The 27,430-nt window shown below is 35.3% G+C and overlaps 1 protein-coding gene across 1 annotated transcript; it reads right to left on the bottom strand.

Annotated features, from left to right (window-relative positions):
- Nucleotides 1–11,383: 11,383 nt before the first annotated feature.
- Nucleotides 11,384–16,531, bottom strand: LOC136267280 (uncharacterized). The gene is made up of 2 exons (XM_066062368.1): nucleotides 16,425–16,531; nucleotides 11,384–15,067 (listed from the first exon to the last, which is right to left on the bottom strand). Exons 1-2 carry the CDS (start codon nucleotides 16,436–16,438, stop codon nucleotides 11,623–11,625), a joined length of 3,459 nt encoding a protein of 1,152 aa, XP_065918440.1. The 5' UTR covers nucleotides 16,439–16,531; the 3' UTR covers nucleotides 11,384–11,622.
- Nucleotides 16,532–27,430: the final 10,899 nt, after the last annotated feature.

A 27,430-nucleotide genomic window follows, 5' to 3' on the forward strand; every position in this document is an offset into this window, starting at 1 on the left:
AATGCTGTTTTTATGGAAAGTGAAAGACAAAATTAGCAATTTCATTATGTCATTAGATGTCACAGTTGCATTGCGTAAAACTGCAACTTATGCATCTTAGTAGAGTTAATCTTTAAAATGATGAGCTAACACAATTTAGGCATATTTCAAATTGTTTTTGGAGTAAAAACGGCTTGCAAAGTATGTACATTCAAATCATACACACAAATCATAGACTATTAACACATTGTAGTCATAATAGTGTAGTGTCTGTCCAGTAGGTTGCTAACATACCTAGTTTACATTGTTAACATGCAGTTAGTGCATTATGATTACTATCAAGAGTAAATAATAAAAGAGAGAGTGACATTGAGTAGCCCCTTGAAAGTTAGTGTATGGAAGAAGCCAAAGCATATTAACACCCTTTTTGTAAATTCATGAGAAGCCTGTGGACTTCTGGCTGTCATTTTTGATGGTCCATGCTGTAGTTAGACACACTCTCTTTTATACTCTCTTGTTACTATAATATACTGCTTTAGTGCAATAGGCAGAACAATAATATTGTACTGTACTGTTGCAGTGGCTAAATATTTTATTTTACAACTAGCCCTAATTTGAGACCGGTAGGGGGAAGTAATAGAATATCATTAATGTGCAGTTCTGTTTGAAAGTATATACTTTGTTATAACTATCCAAACACATGATGGAGAGCTTGTGTAGCAATGTGTCAGTGAAAGAGAAGGCTACATAAAGGGAGTTCTTATACCAAGTATTACCAACTATAGGAGCTGGTCTAGGGGCATACTCCCCTAGGGAATTTTGATGAACAGCTATGGTCCTTGAGGTACATTTTGTTTCAGTTTCTGTATGTAGTAAACTGTAAAGAGGTCATTTTAAAATGGCACACAGCTACATATATATGTAGCATTGTACTATTCAGTACAGCTTGCTATGTTAGTCCGAGTTTTAGAAGCCCATCACCATTTACAACTATACCCAAATGTCACTTACAACTGGCCTTTTGACCACAACTGGCCCCCTGTTTTAGTTCCTGGTACTATACTGTGATTCCTCACTTGTCATAGAGAATAAACAGGCAGTAACTCCAATAGATCATTCAGCTATTGATATGACTGCTCCATTAGAACATATTAATGACATACTTCACTAAGTTAATTGCAGGCACTAATTTTATTCACTACATAGCTCACAAGCCATACAAAGTTAATATTTTTTTTAATTATTAAGGGAGTGTAATTTAAACATAAGATGGGAACTGGAATATTATTAGGTTGAATTGTTTTGTTATTAGAGCTTTACAGTGACCAGCACTGATTTAAAGAGCATTGCAGTATTACACGTACATAATTATTGGGTAATAGCACAATGACAAATGTGACTGGATCTACAAAAAGAGGTCTTATAGCCTTTCAATTGCATGCTCGGCTACCCATAAGTTCACATGTGAATATGGTACTACCCTGAAATTTGGTCACAATAATTGTGTAGTGTAATTTGAAGGTGATACAATAAAAACAGGTGGAGTTATGATTAGTCAAATTGGGAATTTGAAAAGGCTTTTCACAGATCCAGTCACAAATAAAGAAAGCCATCTGCACTCTCAGAACACCAATGTGTTATAGTTGTCAACATCTCCACTTCTCCTCTGCCTCATGTTGATAACCATGATGTCCCATTCGTGGTCAGGTTTAAAATATGACCTCTTTTTAATTAACCTTAATCTTTCAGTATTATAATGTGCTCATGCATGATCTTACCATGCCAAAGTAGAACTGCCTTTTGAAAAATTACAGGCCTGCTTAATGTTTGAAACTGCCCCTAAGGTGCCTTGTCGGTATGCATTTCAACCAGTGCTCATTGTACTTAAGCTTTAATCAATGTACATTTGCATTTGTAGCTACACCATTCGTGCATAAAATTCTGTATAATATAGTTACATGCATTTTGAAAGTCACTCTATGTAATCAACACATATAGACATATATACTTAATTATTAAAGTCATCACTGACACGTCCTTCACGATACTCATTATAATTATAAGCACGATCAGGAATATTCAATGACTGTACAAAATTATTTGAACGTTGATGAGGGGTTTTCGTGCAATACATCTTTGCTAACTTCTTTTTCAATATAACAAATGCACCAGTAATATCAAAGTGACAGGTGAAGGTGAGAAAGTGATAGAGTACAATGATGGCAAACTGGAAAGAGGCAAAACTGATCATGATATTTGCAATGAGAGACAACGAAGAATTGTGATTAGCAGCTGCAATATACACCATTATAAGATTCACTAATAAGATCAGTTCTTGCTGGTTTATTGATTGTGTTTATTAGGACGAATGTACCCATGGAATGCAACAAGTATAGTACGTTCACGTTGAGCTGAATCCTCAAAAGCATTTAATAACTCATGGATGCAATTACACATGATCTTGAATTTTGGTTCATTTGTAGTACTGCTTGATCCGCTAAAAATATTTTGAAATCTTTTTGTTCAAATGTTTGACATAATATTTACAGCCAATCAAAATTTTCACAATACATTTCCTATGGGGAAGCCATATAAGTACAGTGTCCATTACAGCCCTTTCCCAAACTTTTAATGGAGCCAAACCGTACATGTCTGTTGTTGACACCTTTACTGTTACCAATAATCATCTGGTTGGCTGAAATGTTAACTCTGTTGAGAAAAATCCACTTTTAATTTTTAGCTGTTTTTTAGGATTCAGCTCAATGTGAACATACTATAGTGCAAGAATGAAAGTGGTGATTATTAGTGTGAACTGTACAGATAGCACAGTAGCAGCAAATAACACATTACGTACAATAATGTATATGGCTACCCAATAATAGTACCGGACTTTGTACAATCCTTGAAAAGCATCCAGTATAGGAATAAAACAGTTTATTATTTTAAATTGTAAAAGGTACCTTGTAAACAACAAGATAATGTTGAAAGGAATGAGCAATAGAAACAACACAAGACATGCTATGAACAGTATGGTAAACTTTACACCAAACAATGGAACACTGGCATCAATAGACCACACTAACCATTGACGACCACTTGGCAATTCAGTCATGGTAGAATAAGAAAACAACACTGTTGATACTGCTCTGAGGATACCTGTGTAGGATAGTAGAAACAATGTAGCTAGTACAGGTAGAGATCTGGTATATGTTAGTCTTTGTATTCTGTATGAGTAGCGACTTGCAATAATAATGAAAGTAGCTATCAATATGAGATACAATGGACAGAGTAATTGTAGCCACATCTTAGCATAGCTGTCCATTCCATTGTAAAAACAGGTCTCAACACCCAAATCCAAATTTGTTAAAGAGATGAACAATTTTAATGGCTTAAATACCTTTAGGAATACAGAATCATTGATACTAACAATGTTAGCATAAAATATTATTCCATTGATAGTTCCATTAGTAACTGTAAGGTTAAGAAGGCACAGTAACACTACCAAAACAATTCCTGCCACTATTACTATGAGGGTGATGAGAATATGTACATTAGTACACTTCATACACCTTGATGATGCAAATACCATACTAAGTCCATGTTGACATTGTGAACACAAGATACCACTCCTCTTGACCTGACAATGTAAGTCAGGAGTAGTCAAACTGATAGATGATGAGTGTGGCAAACAATAATCCATGGGACAAGTGGATAAGAAATATTTTGTGCTATTTTGTAATGTATCGCAATATATCCAGCTGTTTGCAGGACGTTGAATAGTGGCATCATCAATGTCACAACTTTGTACGTGGACAGGTAAGGCATGACTAGTCAGCTGTGGGACACAGTCACATGATCCATCAAGTAATAGGAAGCCTACTGGGCATGGCAAGAGCTTTACATAAAAGGCCTCATATTGTTTATATATATCAGGTTGAACTGTTAAGAATAATTCACATTCTGCACTAGAATTAGAAACAATGGTGAAATTAAGTGTTCTGCAGCAGTTAGTTAAAATATTTATCAACTCATTTTGATGAGCAATCCTACAAGCTGATTTTAGTAAAGAAGTTGCATGAGTTTCTGCATAAATTATAATGCTCTCTTCAGTGTAGTGCACAGATAGGCTTACTTGTAGCCTCTGGCCAGGGTACACAGGCCCTAATGTATCAATACTACAATTATATACACCAACTTGAGAACAATAACACATTTTTGTGTTATAGTTTAACTCTAATGTTTGATTATAAATATGAATAATTTGCTGATTTACAATCTTGGGGTGGAAGCCATAGAAAACTGTATTGGGAAGCCACCTACAGTGTGAAGTATAATAATTGATTGATGATGGTATATCAGTTATCTTTGGTGGACCAATGTTATTATTGAATACAATATTGTAATGACTTGTAGGTATTTCAGAAGCTTGTATACTGGAAAAGACATAGTGGATTCATTTTGTAATTATTGTCATCTACATCAATGAAAATAGGCCGTGCAAAAGAATTCTGAGTAAATGAAATGTTTGTATATTCCACCACTGTGATGTAAGAATGCTGGGATTTTAAGGTAATAATTTTAGCACAGTTGTTAAAAGAGAAGTCTATCACACCATGCACGGAAATACACTGCAAATGACAATATACTAGCGAAGTAAACACTAATGACAATACTTCCATTTAATGTAACCTCAAAATTTTGGAAATCAAAGACACTTTCATATTTAAGAACACAAATGGTATGCGAAATAGTAACCGTTCCACTTATTTTAAGCAAAGTATTATGAGTATCCTCATTAACTGCATTAATTAATTGGCCATAATTTTTATCAAACTTTTATAATCACAATGCTAGGTTGATTAGTGATCAGCGATATATTACCACTGGTTGTTTTAAATGACAATAAAGGTGCACTTGGAAAGGGACGTTGATGTACTGGGCCAAATACTCGGTTGGAATAAAAGTGATACTCCACAAAGCTAATATTTGTATTGGTGTCAAACATCAAAATATAAAAAGCTGCTCTCCACAATTTATTATCATAAGCACTTTTTTTTCAAAGGTGCAGTGTGCAAAACACACTTGGTTCAAGTAAGTATTTGACTGAAGAATAACACTTACCATTGGTTTGTTTTGGGATATTATTCTAGTAAAGACTGAATTTTTAATAGCAACAAAAACACCAAAGCTGGTCTGACTCATTGATATTTTAAGAGCTGTACCATCATACTCATCAATACTATAGTGTCAGTGCTATGATTATCGGTTCCGCTAACAGTCAGGTCAGTTATTAGAACTACATTAACTGGGTCTATTGTGAAATATAAACTTTGAGGATTGAAAAATGACAATTTAATTCCATGTAGTCACCATCATCTGAATACAACAGTTTATTATCTAAATTCATGGTAACTTTTTCAAGATAAGATGTTCCCAAAAAAATTAATATTTGTAGCCCAACTTCATAAAATGTTACATTTCTTATTTTGCAAGATACACACAGCATCACTCTCACACTGGTTTCACACTTTCTGCATTCACAGTAACCATGTTTTTTAAATGTAATATTTGATATAGTTACATTCTTACACGTGACAATGACAATAGGTTGTGACAAACTGGGATGAAACTTTAGCACAACTGGAGGTAAAGAATCACCAACAATTCCATGAAATGAAACATTTTCCACAAACGCAATAATCATTTCAGTAGAAACTTGATATTCACCAGGTAAAAAATGGTACTCAATATCTGATTCAGTAAACATCAAACCGTTACCACGACATTCACTAAGTATAGCACAAGTCTGGAATGGACAACTAGAGTTTACTGAATTATCAGGTGACACATGACATACTGTGGTAGCTTGCTGCATACCCAGCAAATCATAAAGCACCAGAAAACCAAACCACATCATGATGCACTCTGGCATGATAATTGGTAATAGTCATGGATATGCATTTAATTGATGTTTCATATCATACCTTAAATGTGTATGGATACCAACACAACTTGTAGTTTCAATTTCTACAATACTATAGGTTGCTATGCAATGAAAACATGTACATTTTATTTTAATGCTAGTATGTAAATACATACAAAACTGTAATACAATTATGTTCATAGCATAATAATTGATGCACAAACAATACTGGTATGAAAAATATTGACAGCATTACTTGTTAATAATAGCTGACTCCATGACAGAAAACTAATCATTCTTTAGGATTTTGTTTAGCTTTCTGTCCATGTTAAGCAGGTAATGTACACTGCAGGAATTAATACTATTACACTTCTGGAAAGCCTGAGGGTTTTCCAGTTGTAGTTGTTGGATTTTAGCCCCATGCAGAGCTTCACCCCTAAAGGGTTAGGATTTTTTATTTACTATAACCAAAAAGAGGCACACATGAATATTTACCTATAATAGCTAGCTAGCTAGCTGTATTCCAAAATAATTATCACATACATTATGCAGTGCTGGCCAGAATACACTGCATTAATGGAATGTAATATTATCTTATTAACCCAGCATCTTGCTATAAGAGAGCAGAGAGCTCCTATGTATATGCTGGAGTATTATCAATGGCTAAAAACTTTTTTTTTACAATTAACCAAACCTGAGACTGAAACAGGGATGAGGAGAAGAGTAAAGGAGGTATTCCTTGCAGATATATAGTTGAACTTAAAACTAAACGAAATTTCTATTAGTGTTTGAAATTATGATACTCTATAATATTAATTATCATGGTTGTCCAAGCAGTGAGCTAGGGTTTGTGTAACAAAGTACTAAGGAGGGGAAGCCCGAAGGGAATTTTCCCCAAGGTCTGGGATGGCATACTTCCCAGGAAATTTTGAAAAATAACTGTGATGAGATTTAACCTGGAAGTGAGTTGAGAGAGGCGATTGAAATCTGGAAGAAAACAGTGGACTAATAAATTTAATGTATTTGCCCACATTATATTCCAATACTGTTATTCTTATTAACACTAACAATGTTAAAATCAGCTTAACAATCTCTGGACAGATGCATGCTAATAATCTATTAAATGTGTATGAGATTAGGAAGTACATGCAAGTTTAAGTTTCCCACCAAATTTAAATACTTATGGCAAAAAGGCATCATCACACCAGTGAGACGAAAAGTTGCAGTTCCACACATGTGTCATGTAACTACAAAATGTGATTTGTAAGCAATTTTTATCTTTCAATATCAATAAAAACAGCCTTTATTTGAACAACAACTCTGCCTGTCACAGGAAGAGTTTCTATTCACTGAAATGAAAACACGATGTTCTTTTATCTGTCACAATATACATAATGCGTATCACCATTGCATTTGTACGTGTGTTTCAACATGCTTTGTGTATACCGTTTTATGAATTACAAGACTGACAAACAAATTTATTGTTGCTGTGTGAATGGTAAACTTGATTTTTAAAAAAACCTACCTCATTCTTTACATCCTCAATTCTCCACCTCCAAGGTCTCCATACTGTATTTGGTCCTTCTCAATGCTCAAGTATCTATCTGCTTCTTATTGTAATATACGTAGCAGGTATATTGATCTTATATGCAACTCTTTACTCTCAACCTCTAAGTAACTGATGGAACTAATATTGCATTTATATTTTATGTCAACATAGTCAAGGCGGTAGACCCTCGACCTTTATTTATCCGTACCCGAAATTGGAAGTGAATGTTCTATTAGAGTGATCTAAGTTATCTATGTGAGAAAGTAGCAATTGCCCCTTCTGAGAAACCACATACATAATATATGGATAATCCATAAATTCACAATATGTGACCCGGTCTGCAAAAAGGGGTCTTATAGCCTTTCCAAATTGTCAAGTTTGACTAATCATAGCTCCTCATGTTTTCAACACATCACCTTCATATTACACCTAGCCATGGTGCTATGTTAGGGGTATAAGGGGACCAACTTTCAAGGTGATACCACATTCATAAGTAAAGTTACAGGTTGCCAAGTACATGTAACTGAAAAGACTATAAGACCCCTTATCGCAGACCGGGTCACATATTTGATATCTCAGTTTTACGTTAGTAGAAGGTGTGATTGTCCAATGAATATATATCATACATATTAGGTCTTGAAACAGGGCATATGTGAATCCCCTACATCGTGTATGTAAAGAGGCCACTGCTGCCCCCTCATATAGCTAGATAATGTATTAGAGAAGCTTTAAATATCATATTATATCCCATAACCTATATATTATACATGCTATCCTTTTAAAACTTGGAGAGATTACTATAGTAGAGCGGCATAGTGCGATAGTTGTGCAATTTTTTATACAATTATGAAGCTTTCCATAATATTATACATTGTATTCCTTGTGACATAACATTTTGAATATAGAGCCATCGCATATTTGACCTTTGGTGATGTTTACAGCCATTTTTGTATTGAAAATTCATCGTTTTTGTCTTTATCTCCCTGAGGCATCATTTTGCACAGTTTCACATTAAAGGTGCTGCTAAAACGAACTACTCAGCTTTTATTTGAAGTCAATAGGTGATTGCATTCCAAAGTTATGATGATTTATATTAACCATGAAATTCTATGAATTACTTGCCCATTAGTAATTTACACCCCAAGGGAAAACTGTTAAGAATTTTATGACTTACAAAAATGATCATAACTTTGTAGTGAAATGAGATACAAACTTCAAACAAAAGTCAATATAGTTCTTAGACCAACACCTTTAATTTGATACCATGTTTTAACAGTGTAAAATAAAGCCTCAGGGAGACAAAGACAAAAATGATTAATTTTCAGTGAAAAAACAGCTCTAAAGATCACCAAAGGTCAAATCTTTAATGGCTCTATATCAAAAAACATATGTCATGAGGAGCACAATTTGTGTGGAAAGTTTCATAACTGTATCGCAAAGTGCACAAATGCCCTTTTTTGGTGCTATTCCGCTCTACTACTGTAGACATGCGTATCTACAAGTTGAGACAATGGTTAATTATTTCTTATTAACATAAATTTATCTACAGCATTAGCTATGGGTGACACATTCTTGGCAGTATAATATTGCATACAGAATTTCCAAACATACAAGATATATGCTGTGGCTAGGCATTCAACTGTTATACTGGAATAATTCCGGGAATGATAGGTATAGTGAAAAGAATCAGGAAGAATTTTTAAGGAATAACTGGTTCAAAATTATTAGTTTTGCTTGTGGTGTAATGCTACACCACTGAAACAGTGTATGCATAAAAAGGTTGAAAAGATACTTTTAAATTAATAGAGCCTCTGATAAAGCAGTCAAGTTTGAGTCCATAATTCTCTGTCTGCTATGAAAAAGTAAAATGTATTTAGCTAAAACCATGTCTTTCAATGTTACCTTCGACTTGTGGGATACACCTGTTTTCCCACTGAATTAGTGTGTACATTATTTTATAATTTTGGCACTTGTTCCATGTAGCCATTAACCTGATGTATGGGTCAAACTAGAAAAGATGCTGTGATTAGTGTAGTAATGCATCTGAGTACACAATACAATGTTTTGCATTTCGTGCAGCAGGTAAGTTGTCTGAAGATGTGTTTTAAATTGACATGCAGGTCATTAAGTATTCCCTGGTTCTGTGTCAGCTGCAATGAGCTGGTTGTGGGTTATAGCTATCAACAAGTCCTGTGGTAGTCAGGTAAATAAGCTTATTGAATTCACAAGGCAATGGACAGTGCCATGGCGGGTTCAATTTTACCTGTAGAAACAAGTTCATGTAATCTACATTATTTTCAAGTCTATGTACATAATACATATTTTATTACACACAGAGGACATACCATACTGTATATGCATGCGTATCACCTAGTTTTAATAGTTTAAATTCATAATGAACTGCTAAAAAAATGCCAACTGCAGTAGGGGTGGTGGAGCAGGTCAAAAACCAACTTTGACGGTGAAATTTACACAATGGAGTATGAAGCTTAAGCATGCAACATATGTGAATGCTATCCATCAGGATCTGGGGGCTTGTTCCCAGGGAAATTTCATTTTTTGTAGCTGTGAGAGAATATTTCAAACTATTTCACTATGTTTTTGCAAATAAATTAAGTAGTTACTTACAACTTTAAAGGAAATGCAGTTGTGCTGTAAAGCCTTAATATTTTTTAAAAATGTAAAAGTGACTGTTCTATTAGAGTAGTTGACTGTTCTATTCAAGTATCTCAATCTTTTCTTTGCAAATATTGTCCAATAAAAGTGGGGGAGGAGCATGCCCCCTGGCCCCAATCTCACCACCTATGGTCTGCAGCCAGTATTATCAACATAACTTATGTTGCAACTTCACTATGAGTACCTACCTTTAGAATTAATTTCTGGTCTGATTCATTCATACTGTGAGCACTTATTATCAAGTCAGTTTTTCCTGTGTCTCTTTGGTCACTGCATAAACCCACAATTAAAATTTTGCTGTTATGCATACATTTGAATTTGAGTTTGAATTCTTGGCACAGGATGTCATGTCATTATTCTTACATCGTTTCCAGTGCCCACTATCAAAATTCACATGGTCCAACATAAATACACCTGCATGTGAAACATGCCACACATGTAGGAAATGAATCCATATGGCACTGAAACATGTGACCAAATTTTGGAAAATCACCTATATGGGTACATTTGACACCTAAAATATTTAACGATTAAAACACATACTTTATAGTGCAAATTTACTTGTTGGTGGTTTTAAGCCATTCTTAACACTTTAAATTACAAGACAATTCTTGAAATCCTTTCAAAACTGTGCCCTGATCTTATTAGCAACCCACTAACATGAAAATTCTAATTATTTCAAGTGCATCAATATGAGTAATTTTCCAAAATTCAGTTACATATTAGTTATACCATGTGCTTTGCCTGGTATATACGTACTTGCCCTCAGGCCTGCAACACTCGGGCAAATGCATATATACTAGGCAAAGTACTCATGTTCAAGGTATAACTTTTACATATATATATATCCTTCTTTCAAATAACTATAATATTTCGTTTCCTAGATATAATGGAATGCAACTGCAATGAATTTTTAGATATTTTTACATAAAACTGCAATGATTGGTCTTGGCATTATAAAATGCCGGGTGGGGGCAGACCGATTTACTTATTACCTTGGTGCACCTCCCGTTTCCACACCTTGGATCTACCCCTGATATGAAACTGGTACAATGAGCCAGTAGTTTGCAGTCTAGAGTTTATATACTATATATGTTATATATCTGTATCTCAATGATAACATGTGTCAAGAACATAACCTGGGTTGTTTTTTAATGGTGGACACAAACATCACTACTACTGGGTGAGTATACCTTAACTACAACTATTATATAGCTGACAATATTGGGCGAAGAGGCACTGCATCATTTGAAGATATTCGTATGTATAATGTGCTACTGATTACAAGCACAATCTTACAATATCAACAGAATGCACAAACAGCTATATACAGTGCAGTGTATGCATGGTATATGCTGTGACCTGTGTTAGAAATTTCTACACACAATTTGTGTTCTAATGATCTGTGAATACTTGTCTGTGCATGTGTCTGTGAGCACTGTAATAACCACAACCGATTACAATAAATAATTTTGTTCCAACAACAAATAATTTTTTAAGTTTCAAAGCCAACAAGTGGCTCCTGGAATTCTTTTAAATTACTGAAATATTCTTCAAGTTCAAACTGCTCCACCTTCTGTTTGCTGCAAACAGTTGAAAGCCATCTTTTTGCAGTACCTATTTTGTCCTCAATTTTGATTTTAACATCTCCTCCCCTTACGTAAGTGATAATGTGATATATGATGATGAAACTAAAATGAACTGCTGCTATGGCAATAATAACACTAACACTGGACACGCTGTCTTTTCCATACAACAAAATGATGTATAGGCATTGAAGGTTAAGTATAAATATTAGTTCATTATAATTTTTGTAATTCACTTTATGCGGTTGCAAAATTGCCTGAATCACTGCAACAATGCTGAGTAGAAAAGTACTAATAGTGAGGTTGATATTCCTATCCAGTGATGCTATTCCACAGAAAACAAGTCTTATCACAAGTTGCACACCAGTCCAGTAGTAGAACTTGATTTTGTATGGTCCTTGGTAAGCATCCAATAGTGGTTTAAACTTCATGATGAATCTAAATCTTGATAGCAACCTTGTGAACAGCAAAATAATATTAAATGGAATTAATAAAAAGAAGAGTGTGAGGCATACAATGAACAAAATGACAAATCTGATCTTGAACAAGGGTACATTAGCATCAATTGACCATACCAGTGTAGTGTGATTGCTGGGTAGGTGAATAATTTTGGAGTAAGAGAACAAGATACTGGATGCTATATGAAGTGTTTTAGTATAGGACAATAGGAAGAGTGTAGCAAGCACTGGTAGAGCTCTACGTGCTGTGATCCTCTGTATTGTGGTGGAGTAACGACTTGTTATGATGAGCAAGGTAGCAATGAGAATGAGGTAGAAGGGAAATGCTAATTGTAACCACATCTTAGCATAATCATCCATACCATTGTAGAAACATGTTTGAATACCCAAATCAAGATTAGCTAGCGAGATGAAGGTATAAGCTGGCATAAATTTACTTAAATTAGGAAAGAACACAGGAGTGTTAATACTAATGATGTTGACATAGAAAATAAATGCATTGATAGTTCCATCAGTTACTGTGAGGTTGAGAATAAAGAGGAGCAATACCAAAACAAGACCTGCCATTGCAATGGGTACAATTAGAAACAGGTAGATACTTGAACATTTTTGACATTGAGAGGAACCAAATACAGTACTGAGACCATGTTGACAATGTCCACACAGTATACCAGACCTGTTAAACTGACACTGTGAATTGGGATTAGAGAATTTAAAATGTGAAGAGTGAGATAGGCAGTAGTGGAATGGACACTGTAGTGAAAGGCTGTACACATATGAATTGTTATGAGGTACTGGTGATAACCAGGTATTGGCGGGACGTAGTAGGGTCTGATCATTTATATCACATGTAATAGAATATTGGTAAAGGAATGGATGGCATTGACATATACCATTTTCCAGGATGAAGCCAGTTGGACAGTGCAAAGCTTTGATGTAATAAATGTCTGTTATACCAATACTGTCATAAAATCCTTTCAAGAATAGTTCACACCATGCTGAAGATTTTGTTGGAAAAGAAATGGTATATTTTAAAGTTGTGCAAATAGAATTCTTAACAGTCCTTGATATTTCAGAAGAGTTGGTTACACCACAAGCTGCTGGTGGTAGCCAGTCAGAATCATTTACAACAGTCACTATTGTACTATTAGAATATCCAAATGGTATGTTTAAATCATTTATGTAAATATCGAGAGTCATTGTTTGACCAGGATATATGAAATCAAGTGGATCCTTGTAACAATCATGAGATCTAGAAGTGTCACAAGCGCACAGTTTCTTTTTACTGGCAGTAAATTGTAATGAAGCATTGTATTGACCAGTCTGGTTTATATACTTAATAATTTTACTGTTTACTTCAAGTGGACTTGCAGTTTTAAATGTTGACTGTGGTAACCATCTGCAGTGTGTAATAGGTAAATTGTTATAGGCAAAGTTTACCGATCTTTCCAAATTGTTATCAAATATTACAGAATAATTATAATAGTTGTATTGACTATCCAGTGGTGCCTTAGTTAAATATTGAAAGTAGCAAGGTGGATAAATCTCCAAATTCTTTTGTGCTCCAGAATTGAAGAATGCAAACTTATTAAAGGTACTTCGACTGACATTAACTTTGGTGTTTTCCATTATAAAAGTACTGAAGTATATAATCGGCAGTTGCTTTGAAATAAAATAGATTATATTTTCTGTAGTTATATTTACAAATTCAATGTAATTTAAAAGTGTAATGTTACTGGTTCTCAGTTTAATGACACTGCTACATTTGCTAATGTTTTTGAATATTACTGGACCTATTAAATATAACTGAACTAAATCCACATCAATGAAATGTCTGGAGGTCATTCCTGTGCTAGATGAAAATGTTGTATTGGCAATGGTGACTGTATTCATTCCTCTCAATACTTTTGTCGCAATCACTCGAAAAATCTCTACATTGTGGTTGTGCTGAAATGTACAACTGATTATGTGTATATCTGGACCATCATCCACTTCTATAAATCTGACAAAATCAGATTGATTCTCGCTATACTGGTTATTGAAAAAAGTACAATCTTCAAGCCAAACAGCATTACCATGTTGCTCATCATAAGATGCAATGTATAACAGGTTGCTGTATATATGATTATTAGCAAAATAGCAAGAATTTAGAGTGAACATACTTTGTCCCTGATCTTTGTTGTTAAAATAAATTGACAATGTCTTGCCTTTATAATTGAGACCTTGAATGACCAAATTTAATAAATTAACCTTGACTTTATAAATCTGTTGGACGAATGTAAAGTTTAGCATCGATGTAAAATTACTATCTATGTAATTGACATGATAGTGATCTATTGAAAGACTATGATTCTTTGAATCTTCTGTATTATCATTATAGATAATTATTATGGCATTGTTGGTGATGTAGGAGAAAAATGAGTCACCCAAAATGTTGATGCCAACTATACCATATGAGTTACGAGTGTCTTCTATCACTACAAGTTTCAGTTGAACATTTGTACATTGCTTGATCAAGACTGTAGCATTGTTATATTCACTACCAAAACAGCTCCTAACTGTTATATTAGTTACTATCAAGTTAGTAATATTAAACATTACTATACCAACCGATGAGTTACAGTGGATGACAGTTTCCGCAGTAGTCATATTTCCAATGAGTGAAATGTTGTGAACATTTTGTATGATGAGATCAGTGTGAAGGTGATGTAGTCCTGGTAGGAAGAGTAATTGAGTGCTAGAGGTGAAGTATTTGGTGGTATTGCGCAGGTAGTGTGGTAGGCTATGACAATGATGACATGTAGTGTTAGGATGATCTGCAGGTGTCACAGTGTAAACAGCACTGGTTGTAGTGTATAGTGAAACAAACAGAAGCAGCTTCCATGCAACCATGTAGCTGTAAAGGATCAGAAGTGTATACAATTTTTTAAAAAAGTATTTTTGAATATAATTATACAACCAAGTATATGTACTAAGTTATAATATTAATAATAATTATGCATGTACAATGTCAAAATTTCTACCCTAAAAATAAAAAGTTCTAGAATGTTCTTTCTTGAAACGCAGTTTGTATAAAATACTTTTGATGGAATTTTCTAGAACATTCTACGTGTCATGGAAAAAGTATTCATTTAGAGTGCTAACAATAAGATGCATAGAAAACAAAACATGTACGTAACAACTTTCTTAATTCTTCCTTTCTTAATTATTCTTTTAATTCTTCCATTGTGCCTAGCTATATATAGAGAAGGAATAAGCAAGTTCCAAGGCAAATTGTATATATACATTCCATTAATTGCCAGCTTTGTGGTATCAGTATAAAAAAGTGATATATTCCCACTAAAACAGCAAAGCTTCGAAAAAATGTTGTCTTCAAAAAGTTAAAATCCTGTAAAGTTAATTAAAATGATAACACCAAGAAAGCGCTGCATTTGTGACTTACTTTTGCCTAATTTTCTTTACGGGCAATATAATGGTGGTCATTAAAAAGAAAGTTACAGTTATATGTAGCTGTTTGAATTCCAGGATTTTCTTTTTGTAGATAGGCAGCAATGTTATTCTGCAGCTTGGCATGGGTTTCACATTAATGCACCGTATTTGTACATACATGGGTAATGTATGTACCAGCAACAAAATGTGGTAATCATTGAGTTAGAATCAACAGGACACTTGAATACATTATTCCGTTACTTGGTATATTTTCTCACAATACTAGTGCATCACCAGGCATGCGAAAACAGGGCATGTGGGCACAAACTATGTAATCCCATCACACAACAGGTCATATCTCCGTATTGGATTAAGATAGTTGCATCGTGTAACTTGTGTTATAAGGCCAATTAAAGTAGGGCTGAAAATTGTATGGTCATAACTTAATGGAATAAAAAGTTAGGAGTGGTGAAAGTTTGAAAAGGTAGGCAAATTTTGTGTGCCCACATGCCCTGTTTTCGCAGGCCCAGTCACAATAGTAGTTACAGTATTTTCACCTTTTCATACAACAATCTACACATCACACTATGGAGTTTGTGACAACTTAACACAAAGAAAAATAAAAGGTGTATTGTCACAATATAATTAATTTCGACATGTTGTCTAGTTCTTGGGTTATCATCACAGCGTCCACCCTACATGTAATCCTTACATGACTGGCAATGAAAATTTATCACTACACATTTTACATACTGATGAATGAACAACTATGATTACCATATACGTATGTACATATTCTCAATGCTGCCATGCAGTAAACTTACCCAGTAGTATCCATTTGATGTGAATCGCACTTATATTACTATAGAAAAATCTGGATTAACAGTTTTAGCACCATGGAGTTTATTGTTTATATGTGCACAGTCATAATTGCAATCACAATGCAACAATACATTGTTTTGTCAGTCCTGTATACCTCAAACCAACATGTTGAAATACATTTACAAACACAATGGCAATATTAATGTATTGTTAAACAAATAATGAACGTTGTATGTGTTACTGTATACTTCTATGCAGCTATGTTATAAGTGGCTGAATGAGACATGATGTCCAATGCTGTTTTTATGGAAAGTGAAAGACAAAATTAGCAATTTCATTATGTCATTACATGTCACAGTTACATTGCGTAAAACTGCAACTTATGCATCTTAGTAGAGTTAATCTTTAAAATGATGAGCTAACACAATTTAGGCATTCAAATTGTTTTTGGAGTAAAAACGGCTTCCAAAGTATGTACATTCAAATCATACACACAAATCATAGACTATTAACACATTGTAGTCATAATAGTGTAGTGTCTGTCCAGTAGGTTGCTAACATACCTAGTTTACATTGTTAACATGCAGTTAGTGCATTATGATTACTAGCAAGGGTAAATAATAAAAGAGAGTGACTTGTAGTCATAATAGTGTAGTGTCTGTCCAGTAGGTTGCTAACATACCTAGTTTACATTGTTAACATGCAGTTAGTGCATTATGATTACTATCAAGAGTAAATAATAAAAGAGAGAGTGACATTGAGTAGCCCCTTGAAAGTTAGTGTATGGAAGAAGCCAAAGCATATTAACACCCTTTTTGTAAATTCATGAGAAGCCTGTGGACTTCTGGCTGTCATTTTTGATGGCCCATGCTGTAGTTAGACACACTCTCTTTTATACTCTCTTGTTACTATAATATACTGCTTTAGTGCAATAGGCAGAACAATAATATTGTACTGTACTGTTGCAGTGGTTAAATATTTTATTTTACAACTAGCCCTAATTTGAGACCGGTAGGGGGAAGTAATAGAATATCATTAATGTGCAGTTCTGTTTGAAAGTATATACTTTGTTATAACTATCCAAACACATGATGGAGAGCTTGTGTAGCAATGTGTCAGTGAAAGAGAAGGCTACATAAAGGGAGTTCTTATACCAAGTATTACCAACTATAGGAGCTGGTCTAGGGGCATACTCCCCTAGGGAATTTTGATGAACAGCTATGGTCCTTGAGGTACATTTTGTTTCAGTTTCTGTATGTAGTAAACTGTAAAGAGGTCATTTTAAAATGGCACACAGCTACATATATATGTAGCATTGTACTATTCAGTACAGCTTGCTATGTTAGTCTGAGTTTTAGAAGCCCATCACCATTTACAACTATACCCAAATGTCACTTACAACTGGCCTTTTGACCACAACTGGCCCCCTGTTTTAGTTCCTGGTACTATACTGTGATTCCTCACTTGTCATAGAGAATAAACAGGCAGTAACTCCAATAGATCATTCAGCTATTGATATGACTGCTCCATTAGAACATATTAATGACATACTTCACTAAGTTAATTGCAGGCACTAATTTTATTCACTACATAGCTCACAAGCCATACAAAGTTAATATTTTTTTAATTATTAAGGGAGTGTAATTTAAACATAAGATGGGAACTGGAATATTATTAGGTTGAATTGTTTTGTTATTAGAGCTTTACAGTGACCAGCACTGATTTAAAGAGCATTGCAGTATTACACGTACATAATTATTGGGTAATAGCATAATAGATTGGTGTCTACTGTCTAATAACCAGTTTATCAGATCACTTATTAATTGCACGCATGCTGTACAGCTGTGAGAGTATGTAGCGTATGTAGCTGGAAGAACGCATACGGTGTTCCTTGTGTTCATTATATTAGTCCATATGTTATATACCTTACAGTTAGCTACCCTGAAGAAAAAGAAAAAGGTCTGTAATAGAGAGTAACTAACTTTTTTTATTTGAGATCAAGTTTCATCTTTGTACAACATGAACACAATTCAAATTTCCGCATAAAAGCCATGCGTATACACAATACAACTGATGTGTACTGTAAAGCCATAATTGGTTATTATCTGTAATGACAATCATTATTATACACGATCTGAGAACTTGTTATTCTGTACAATTTAAAAAGTACCAGTTTTCGACAAGGAAAAGTTTCCTTTATTCTGTTTTTAAACTTCTTCAAGTTGACTTCTGAACCTCGTTTATTGCATATATGGACTGGTGTGTAAAAACTACCATGGTCAGTAATTCAGGAGAGTTTCTAATGAGACTGGTAATTCCTTTAGTAGTCACTGAATTCACGGATATGGCTACACATACTAATCTACAATGAGCAGATACGGTCTCCAAGAAGATGTCAGGAATATCAGTATTATCTGACAAAACTGATATTTGCTGTAAGTTAGTCTAAGAGTTGCACACTGATGAGAGTCAACACATTGACAAGATAAATGTGTGAGCTCCTTACAACCAATGATGATGTTCTGCATGCTGTCTGAATCATCACTAGAGCATTTGCAGTGTTGTAATGATGGAAAATATGACAAAAACAACCATACCCATTTCAGTTGAGGCTTGCACTCAAAACATGCAATACAAAAATCAAAACTGTATCGGATCTCTATACCCTGAAGTTAGAAAACTGCCAAACCAGGCTGAAAAAGTTGTCCATATAATGCATTTCATTTGGTATAGAGATTCTAAAAAGACAAATAACCAAAGCTAGATAGGTTAGTTTCTTCATATTGTTTAGCGTATCCCACAGTTGAATATGATTTTTTACTTCTTGTAAATAAATACAGTGCACGTTTAGCCCATGTAAATGGCTACAGCACTGGGCAATCTTACTCAGATCTTTCAGACCTTTCAGACTACATAAACATTCCCGATTACCACCTAGATTAAGACCTTTAATAAGATTGGATCATGTAACAGCCAGTTGCTCCAAGTGTCTGGATTGAAGGAACTTGCAGAAAGAAAAATCAAAATCGGTTACATACTCAAGATCTTTAACAACACTAATCAGGTTACATTTAAGAACATAGTCAAAGTCATTGAGTACAACTTTGGCTTTACAAGCTTTTACCATTTTGAACAGAGTCAGACAACAAAACAAAATCTCTCTGTAGACCAAAGAGTCTGAAGCTGCTTGCTTTATCAAGTGGCAGGGTAGCCATTTGACTAAACTCTAACTGGAGATTTGGAAATGATTTAGTGTTGATCTAAAATTACTGAACAACTTCAAACATGAACTATGACTTATTGATATGGTGGAATTCCACTGCTTCCAAGACTTTAAAAAGCTTCTTTGTAACTGATCGACAAACGTGCATGTCACAATATTTAAGTTACGTAGTACAAAATCATTTGGTACCCACTCTTGCACACAGGACATGCAAAATGTATGTGGATGACCTTTATATGTACTGTGAGTTTTCTCAACCTACCAATCTGAAGTAGCTAATGGCTTGATGTCACTGAACTTCCAATTTCTCCAACTTTCCCATTGGTTGTAGAGCAATTCCAACATGTTAGGACATATAGAACAAGGGGCAGTGACCTTAAATTTATACACCAAGACACAGCTATTGATGCAAACAAGTACAGCTTCTTTCCTACTTTAATTCAATTCTACCTAGAATTACTATAAGTTGTAATAATTTACACTATATTGTAGCTTAGCCTTAATTATTACACCTATTGTAACATTTTCACTCATGTGAGTTCTACAATTATTAATAAATAATCTAGCTTATTTCCGGGTGGCGGTAGACTAAGGTGTGTGACGTTGATGAGCATTGTTTAGTGTTGATTCTATCACGTGATCTGGGAAAACCAATCGCCGGTTTGATGTATCGCGGATTGCGCATCCGTTGTCATAAACTTTTTTTGGATTCGACCAAATAGCCAATCGAATGTGAGGACTTCCATTCACTCAATGGCCCAGTTTCACGTGACACCATAGACATCGGTGACCACGGATGTGCAATCCGCGATACTCACCACAATCCTTCAACACCGCGACAATCACCACAGAACGTTCCTCTCTTCAGTCATAAAGTGGCCATACAAATTGTCTCCATAGTGATGGTGTTTTGCCAACAACTCGTAGTCTCCACGAAACGTTTCGCAACTTCACTGTAGGCCACTCCAGCAATAAATTCTCCGCCGGTTTCCCGTCCACCGCTCGCCGAATCTGGTTACTGTCAGCTCTAAACATTCCATTGTTCCGCCGATATTGCAAACTGGCAGGCTCATCTTGAAACAGTGTCAGCTCACGTGTCAACAGTGCTATCAAGTCGGCACAAACTTCACATTTGTGTTATTTTGCAACTTAAAAAGGAAGAAACGAACTTAATCATGCTTTTATGTAGCTTTTTATGGCTATGCCAGACAAATAATGGTTTGAAAAGCTGCCAATACACTGTATTTTAATGAAACAATGGAAATAGACCGCCCGCCTGCATGCAAATAATTATAGCAAATAATTGCAAATAAAATCTCCATAGATTCTTCGTTACCAGGACTATCCATCACTATACATGGCACTGTCGAGACCTCATGGGTGAATCACGTGACCATTTAATCAGCATATATGTAATTAAATTCCGACATAGTTACAGCTGCCAAGTCTTGACCTGGCCCGGGTGTAGCTATATGCATTAAATGGACAGAACTATACTGTAGTCTCGCGTGGCCAGACCGCTTTTTTTCTCATTGTCTCTACCATCTTTAAGAGACAAGTCTTACATAGATCGACTGACATCAATGAATTTACCATCTCTTTTGTACAGGCACAGACGTGGTGACTTAATATTTCTTTTCAAGATGTTGAACGATTACTTCAATCTGGATCACTCCAACTTTTTTACTTTCTCCCACAATACACAAACTAGAGGTCACGCATATAAATTACTTAAGCCCCCTGCCCACCTTTCATGTCGAGTCAACTATTTTGGTACTAGAGTAATTAATGATTGGAACAATCTTACGAGTGATGTTGTAGGAAATTCTTTATTAAATAATTTTAAATCAGCTATAGATAATTACTTTTATGACTATAGATTCATGTTAATGTAATAATTATATTCATAGTTAATTTTTGTTCATTGCATCTAATTTATGTATGTGTATGTATGTAATTGAATGGGTGTACAGGCTTCTAAGCCTCAACCCAAATCACATCATAATCATAATTGGGAAGGGAGAAAAAGGGTCTGGAACAGTTCGAATCCCACAATCGTCTTGACACGTCACAAGGCTACATCATAAGTATGCAACCCATGCGCTTAAACTCCATTGTAACAGGAATGCCACAGTAGTAGTGAATGTCATGATAATGACAACATACAGGAATAGATATATACAAGGTAAGGGGGCCTAGACTCAGGGGTACACAACTACCTGAAACACAGGTAGCTGGATCCCTGGAAAGACAAAACCGCAAAATACAATACACAATTACATTAACTAAAAAACAGTTAAAAGTTCCGTAATATCCCACAATTCTGATGAACGAGCATTGAAGATCCTATAGGAGCATGAAATTGCAACTCGAGCAGCTTGTTAGAAAATAGATCTAACCGAGCATTTTTGTAGATGACAACTCTACATAAATTAGATATTGTTGATGGTAAGAAGTGACCTAGACACCCAACTTCAATTATAACTAGTTCAACAAATAAGCCAGTATGCTCAAGCTCTGAAAGTAAAGGACCATAATGAGCTACTTCCTAGAGCTGGCAGCTGCAAAGTGTTGTTCTGTATTGGTAACAACTGACAGTTCCAGTAAGATAATGCCATCATCGGAGATCAAAACTATATCTGGCCTACTTGATGATGATGAGAAGCTTGGGAGAACAGTGCTTGGCAAGATAGTGCTAGCCAAGTGACCAGGAGATCGGCATAAAGTTTATAACAAGGTGGTAAGTTCTTCTGTAGGCCGTGAATAAAAACCTGTAGGACTGAGTCATGGGGCCAGGTATATATTCCCTGATCGAGAGCAGTAGAGCAACCAGTTAAAATATGGCACAACAATAAACAAAGACTTAACTTACCTAAACAACTAACAATCGATTCAATCTATTATCACCTCAAAAGCAGCTTTAGATGCTGATAGGTTTATAAATACGCGCTTGTAATAGACAAATTTCATAATAATGAAAAATTCAACCATTGCCCCTAGCAACCTAAATTTTACATTATTTGTAGGTGTCAATGTCTTAAGTCACTTCTCCAAGTTAGTATTAAAAGGATAGCATAAATAAGTCATGAGATATGACATTTTGAAGTTGCAATTTTCCCACACATTGTCAATGAGAGGGGCAACAGTTGTCCCTTCTCAGTAATCACACACATCATGGGATTCAAGGTGTAGTATCTATGGTCATATCTTATGACCTATATACACTATCCATCTAAAACTTGGAGAGATTATTGTTGACATTCACACCTACAAATTATGTAATATTGAGATATGTGTACTTTTGAATTTTTAGTTTTTGCATACATTGAAATACCTCATTTTTGTGATTGCCCAGAAGGGGCAACTGTAGCCCTCTCACATAGATATGTATGGGAAAACTACAAATTTCAAAATGTCATATCTTATGACATTTATATGCTATCCTTTCAAAATTTGGAGAAGTTACTTTAGACGCTATCACTTAAAAAAATAATGGGAAATTCAGGTTGCTAGGGGCAATGATTGTTTCTATATGCTATAAAGCCTTATCATGGAATTTGTCTATTGACTGACGCAAGTGGCTACTATTTGAAAATGCATCATGCTTCTTTGGTAAACACCACCAATTATCCGGGGAGTGTCAAGACGAGCATGGATTTGAACTGTTCCAGACCCTTTTTTCTTCCTACCCAATGACAATGAGAAAAAAGCGGTCTAGCCACGCGAGACTGACTATACTAGACCATAAAATTCTTGAACAATGCGGGCCGCACTTTTTTGGGGATAATAACTACATAACTTTCCTTCCTATATGTCCTATGTCTTTCTTCATGTCCATGACCTATTTTTAAATGCATATTACAATGTTAACATCCACTTTCAAGCAATTTGCTTCTTTTGTGCCATTGATCTTCTGACTTAGTCTCTGCAAGGGTAACCATGCAACTTGTCAATAGCTATGTATTGATAAGAATCCGATCTATTCACATTAGCATGTTCATTAACCTTAATTACCTACATTTTATTATTAAGTTCATAACAGAGCAGTAATGTTGTTGTGCACAGTGTACCACTGGGTAGTGATCGCCTAACTGAAGCCATGCTACTGCTACCCACAGCATACTATACATTGCCTATACGTAGTTGGATATATCAAAGCTGTGTATACATTCAATAGTAAGGAAACAATACATTTGTGTTTAATAACACTGATAGTATTAGCTAACTACTAATGTACGTGATGACTGACTTGATAATATCAAACACCACCTGCACCTCTAATTATCATGTTAGGTATCCATATTTATAAACAGTAAACAAACTAGTGTAAAAAATATTATAAGAAATTAAAACATGGGAATAGAGATCACTGAAAAATGTAAAGAAACAAGAGTCAAACAAGCCAGCATGTTAAACACACAGAGATCCACCACACTCTATAAAGTGTTCTATTACACTACCTCCAGAACTGTAAAACAGGACCATGGATATTCAGATAGTGAGTCATGTTATAATGCTAGATGCTAGAATGTAACTGTTTTGAAATAAATTGTCTGTTGTAAAATATAACCATATTTGGACTGAAATAAACATTTATACAGAAACATTCCCAGTCTTATCTGTATTGACAGTAAGTGGTGATGCCAGCAAAACTCAATATGAGAATATAGATATAAGTATAGGCCTGAGTCAAATATGCTCAACCAAAATGCTTTCAAGAATTTCCACTTGTTAGTTTCTTTCAGTGTCAATTCCCATTATGCTTGTATTATGCTCCTAGATTCTAACAATTATCTTAATTTAATTTAATGGGGTAATGTACAGACCTCAATTACTGAGTATATAGTGTAGATTGTTCTTAAAATCAGTTAAAGATTGTGAGTGTACAACATCAGGAGGTAGTAAATTCCATAGCTGGATGGTTGAGGGTAGGTAGGTAGGAATGAAGGGCTGTATCTTAAGTTGTGGCCACATGTACTGGATGCATTAGGATGCAAATAGTTTTGAAAATCTAGACTATCATGACCAGTTAATAGCATCTTGTAAAACATAATCAACTTATGAGCATCTCTTCGTTGTCCGCTTTAGCTTGTTATGACTCAATCTATAGCTAGTTACATTAGCATATCTTGAGAATTCATTAAAAACAAAATGTGCAGCTCTATGCTGTATCATTTCAAGTTTCTCGATATCTGTCATGGTGTGTGGAGACCATACCATGGATGCGTATTCAATTATTGGTAGAGTTGTACCGATAATCGGATCGGTAATCAGTAGAAGCCGATAATTAGCTGTTTTTACCATAATTGGAAATCGGTTGTAATGGGCTGTGGCCAGCAGATTATTAGCCTATTCAACTTCAGCAGCTGCAGTACCACTGGAGGGCTGGTGTCAAAGGTTCTGGTATATAAGTACTTAGGTAATTTGTTTATGTTTTGTAAGATAAACAGTGGTGGTACAGGCCCTAGCCCACTTGTCTGACAGTAACTTTGAGTTGAGGTAAGTGTACAATCTCACAGCATTGGCATTACTAGCTCTACTTTTAGTGGAGTATGCACAAATATAACTTGTAGAGATCTACAATCGGGTATCGGCTAACTATTGGTGAAACAGGGTAAAATATATCGGTTTTCCCTAAAAAGTGGGAATCGGTACAACACTAATTATTGGTCTGATGTAACTGAAGTATGCTTGTGTTCTTAAGACATTAGAACATTGTTTTTCAAGTTTCTTTGCAGGAATACAGGCGAATACAGGTGATGTGGTCTGACCAGGAGAATTTACAAATAATGGTAATGTAGAGGTACGTATTTAGTAGATGTCACTTTCTTTATGGTATTGTTATGATTTTTTATCTCGGAACATTTGCTCTATTGGAGCATTTCAAAGTGACTGTTCAGTCTGTTCTATTAAAGAGTATTGATCATAGGAGCTATGTACAATGTAGTTGAGTGCTCTATTGCAGTTTCCACTGACTGTTCTAATAGGGAGTATTGATCTATTTTCATGGAAGTAAGCTCCACAGTTTGAAATAATTATGTCCACCTAATATGCTAGCATTATGCTAGAATATCACTGCTTTTTATTATGCTGACATATTAAATTTTGACGCAGGCCTAATAGATATAGCTACTCCTGAAATTTAGTTTTGATTGTTAACAGAATCATTCCATTTTTGTCAGTGGATTCATGTCTATATATTATGTGTATAGGTCCACTAGCTAGCTGTTTTCTAGGAGTTGAATTGTTCACTATATCACTAATTCATACATACAATTAATATAGAAAAAAACCTGGACCATTAGCCATAAGGTCTCTCAGCCACTGGGCTACTTGTATATAACTTAGTTGCTGTTGGAAAGTCTCCTGTGATTAATACTCCCCAGGCTATACATTATTTAACATGGGGAAAAACTGCTAGTAGTAGCTATAGGAATTTAAGCATGCAAGCTCACCAAGTTATTGACAAACTCTGAAAATTGAAAAGGTTTAGAAACTAAAAGACTCCAGCTGCAGTGTGTAGCTATTCTGGCAACCCAATGTGATGAAGAAATACAGTTGTTGAAATGCATTTATATGCACAGATAGCTACAAAATTATGTACTTTTAAAAATAATAGTGCATGTTTAGCAAGATAATAAGTGCTGCTATGCTATAACTATCACTGCAAATAGCTGCACAGCGGCGGAGGAAGTAGTTGATATGAGGGGGGGCTGGGCTGACCCAGACTTATTTCTATAGTTTGGTAAGGTGAGACCAAAAAAAAAAAAAAAAAAAAAAAAAGGTCGCAACCAACTGACAAGAGCTTTCCACCTCACCAGCTACCGTTTCTAGCTGATGAACTACATAAAAATCCTTTCATAGCTCGCTACACACTGACTACTTTATTAGAGTGACTGCTCTATTAGAGTATCTCGATCTTTATCACGGTTTTCAGCCCCACTCCAAGAAAGATAATTTTGGTGTGATATCATTCTGAGGGGGGGCTAAGCCCCCCCTCAGCAGACCAAGGGGGGGCTTTAGCCCCCTAGCCCCCCCCCCTTTCCGCCGCCTATGAAATAGCACTAATGCTTTGGTAATTTTACTCTGGTGGTGCACTCTAGTAGGAGTAGCAACTCTAATGAGGGTGTCTTGAATTATGCCCAATTCAAAATTGGCTATAAGGATTGCTTAATGCATTTAATTGTCTGCAATCTCTAATTACAAATCAAGACACACGGTAGTATGTAGTGCGGCCCAAGAAGCCGGCACGCAACACCCGTAAGTATATTGACAGGAAGAAAGAAAACGCAATTTTCGCACCTCCGTAGCTCTGTGCTGCCTTGATGAAACAAGACGATTTTTGCTGTGGACACTCCCTCCACCTTCAGCACTCCACACTCCAAATTTGAGCGAAATAACTTCTAGCGTTCCCGAGATATGCGACTTCATAAATTGGCTTAGATTCTTCGTTTTTTTTTTCCTCTTATTTTTCTTCCTCTTTTCGCACACTTACAAAAACTGCTATAAAACGCGAACGCAATATCCGATTGCCTTGAACTTTTGCACACTGAAGGGGGGTACAAAAGCGCATCTCTGTACCAACTTTGGCTAGAATACTATAAACAGGAAAACAGTTATGAGCGATTATTCACGAAAAATAGCACCAATATGTTGTCACGCCTACAGGGTAAACCGCGTATGGGAAGAAGCTGAAAATCGGTGGGTGAATAGGTTAACTATTGAACCTCAAACTTTTTGTGGTTTTAAAGAAATCGAACTAAAAACCAGGAAGATACAACGAAA

Source organism: Dysidea avara, chromosome 9 (assembly GCF_963678975.1).
Source record: "Dysidea avara chromosome 9, odDysAvar1.4, whole genome shotgun sequence".
In the NCBI taxonomy this organism is placed as follows: domain Eukaryota; kingdom Metazoa; phylum Porifera; class Demospongiae; order Dictyoceratida; family Dysideidae; genus Dysidea; species Dysidea avara.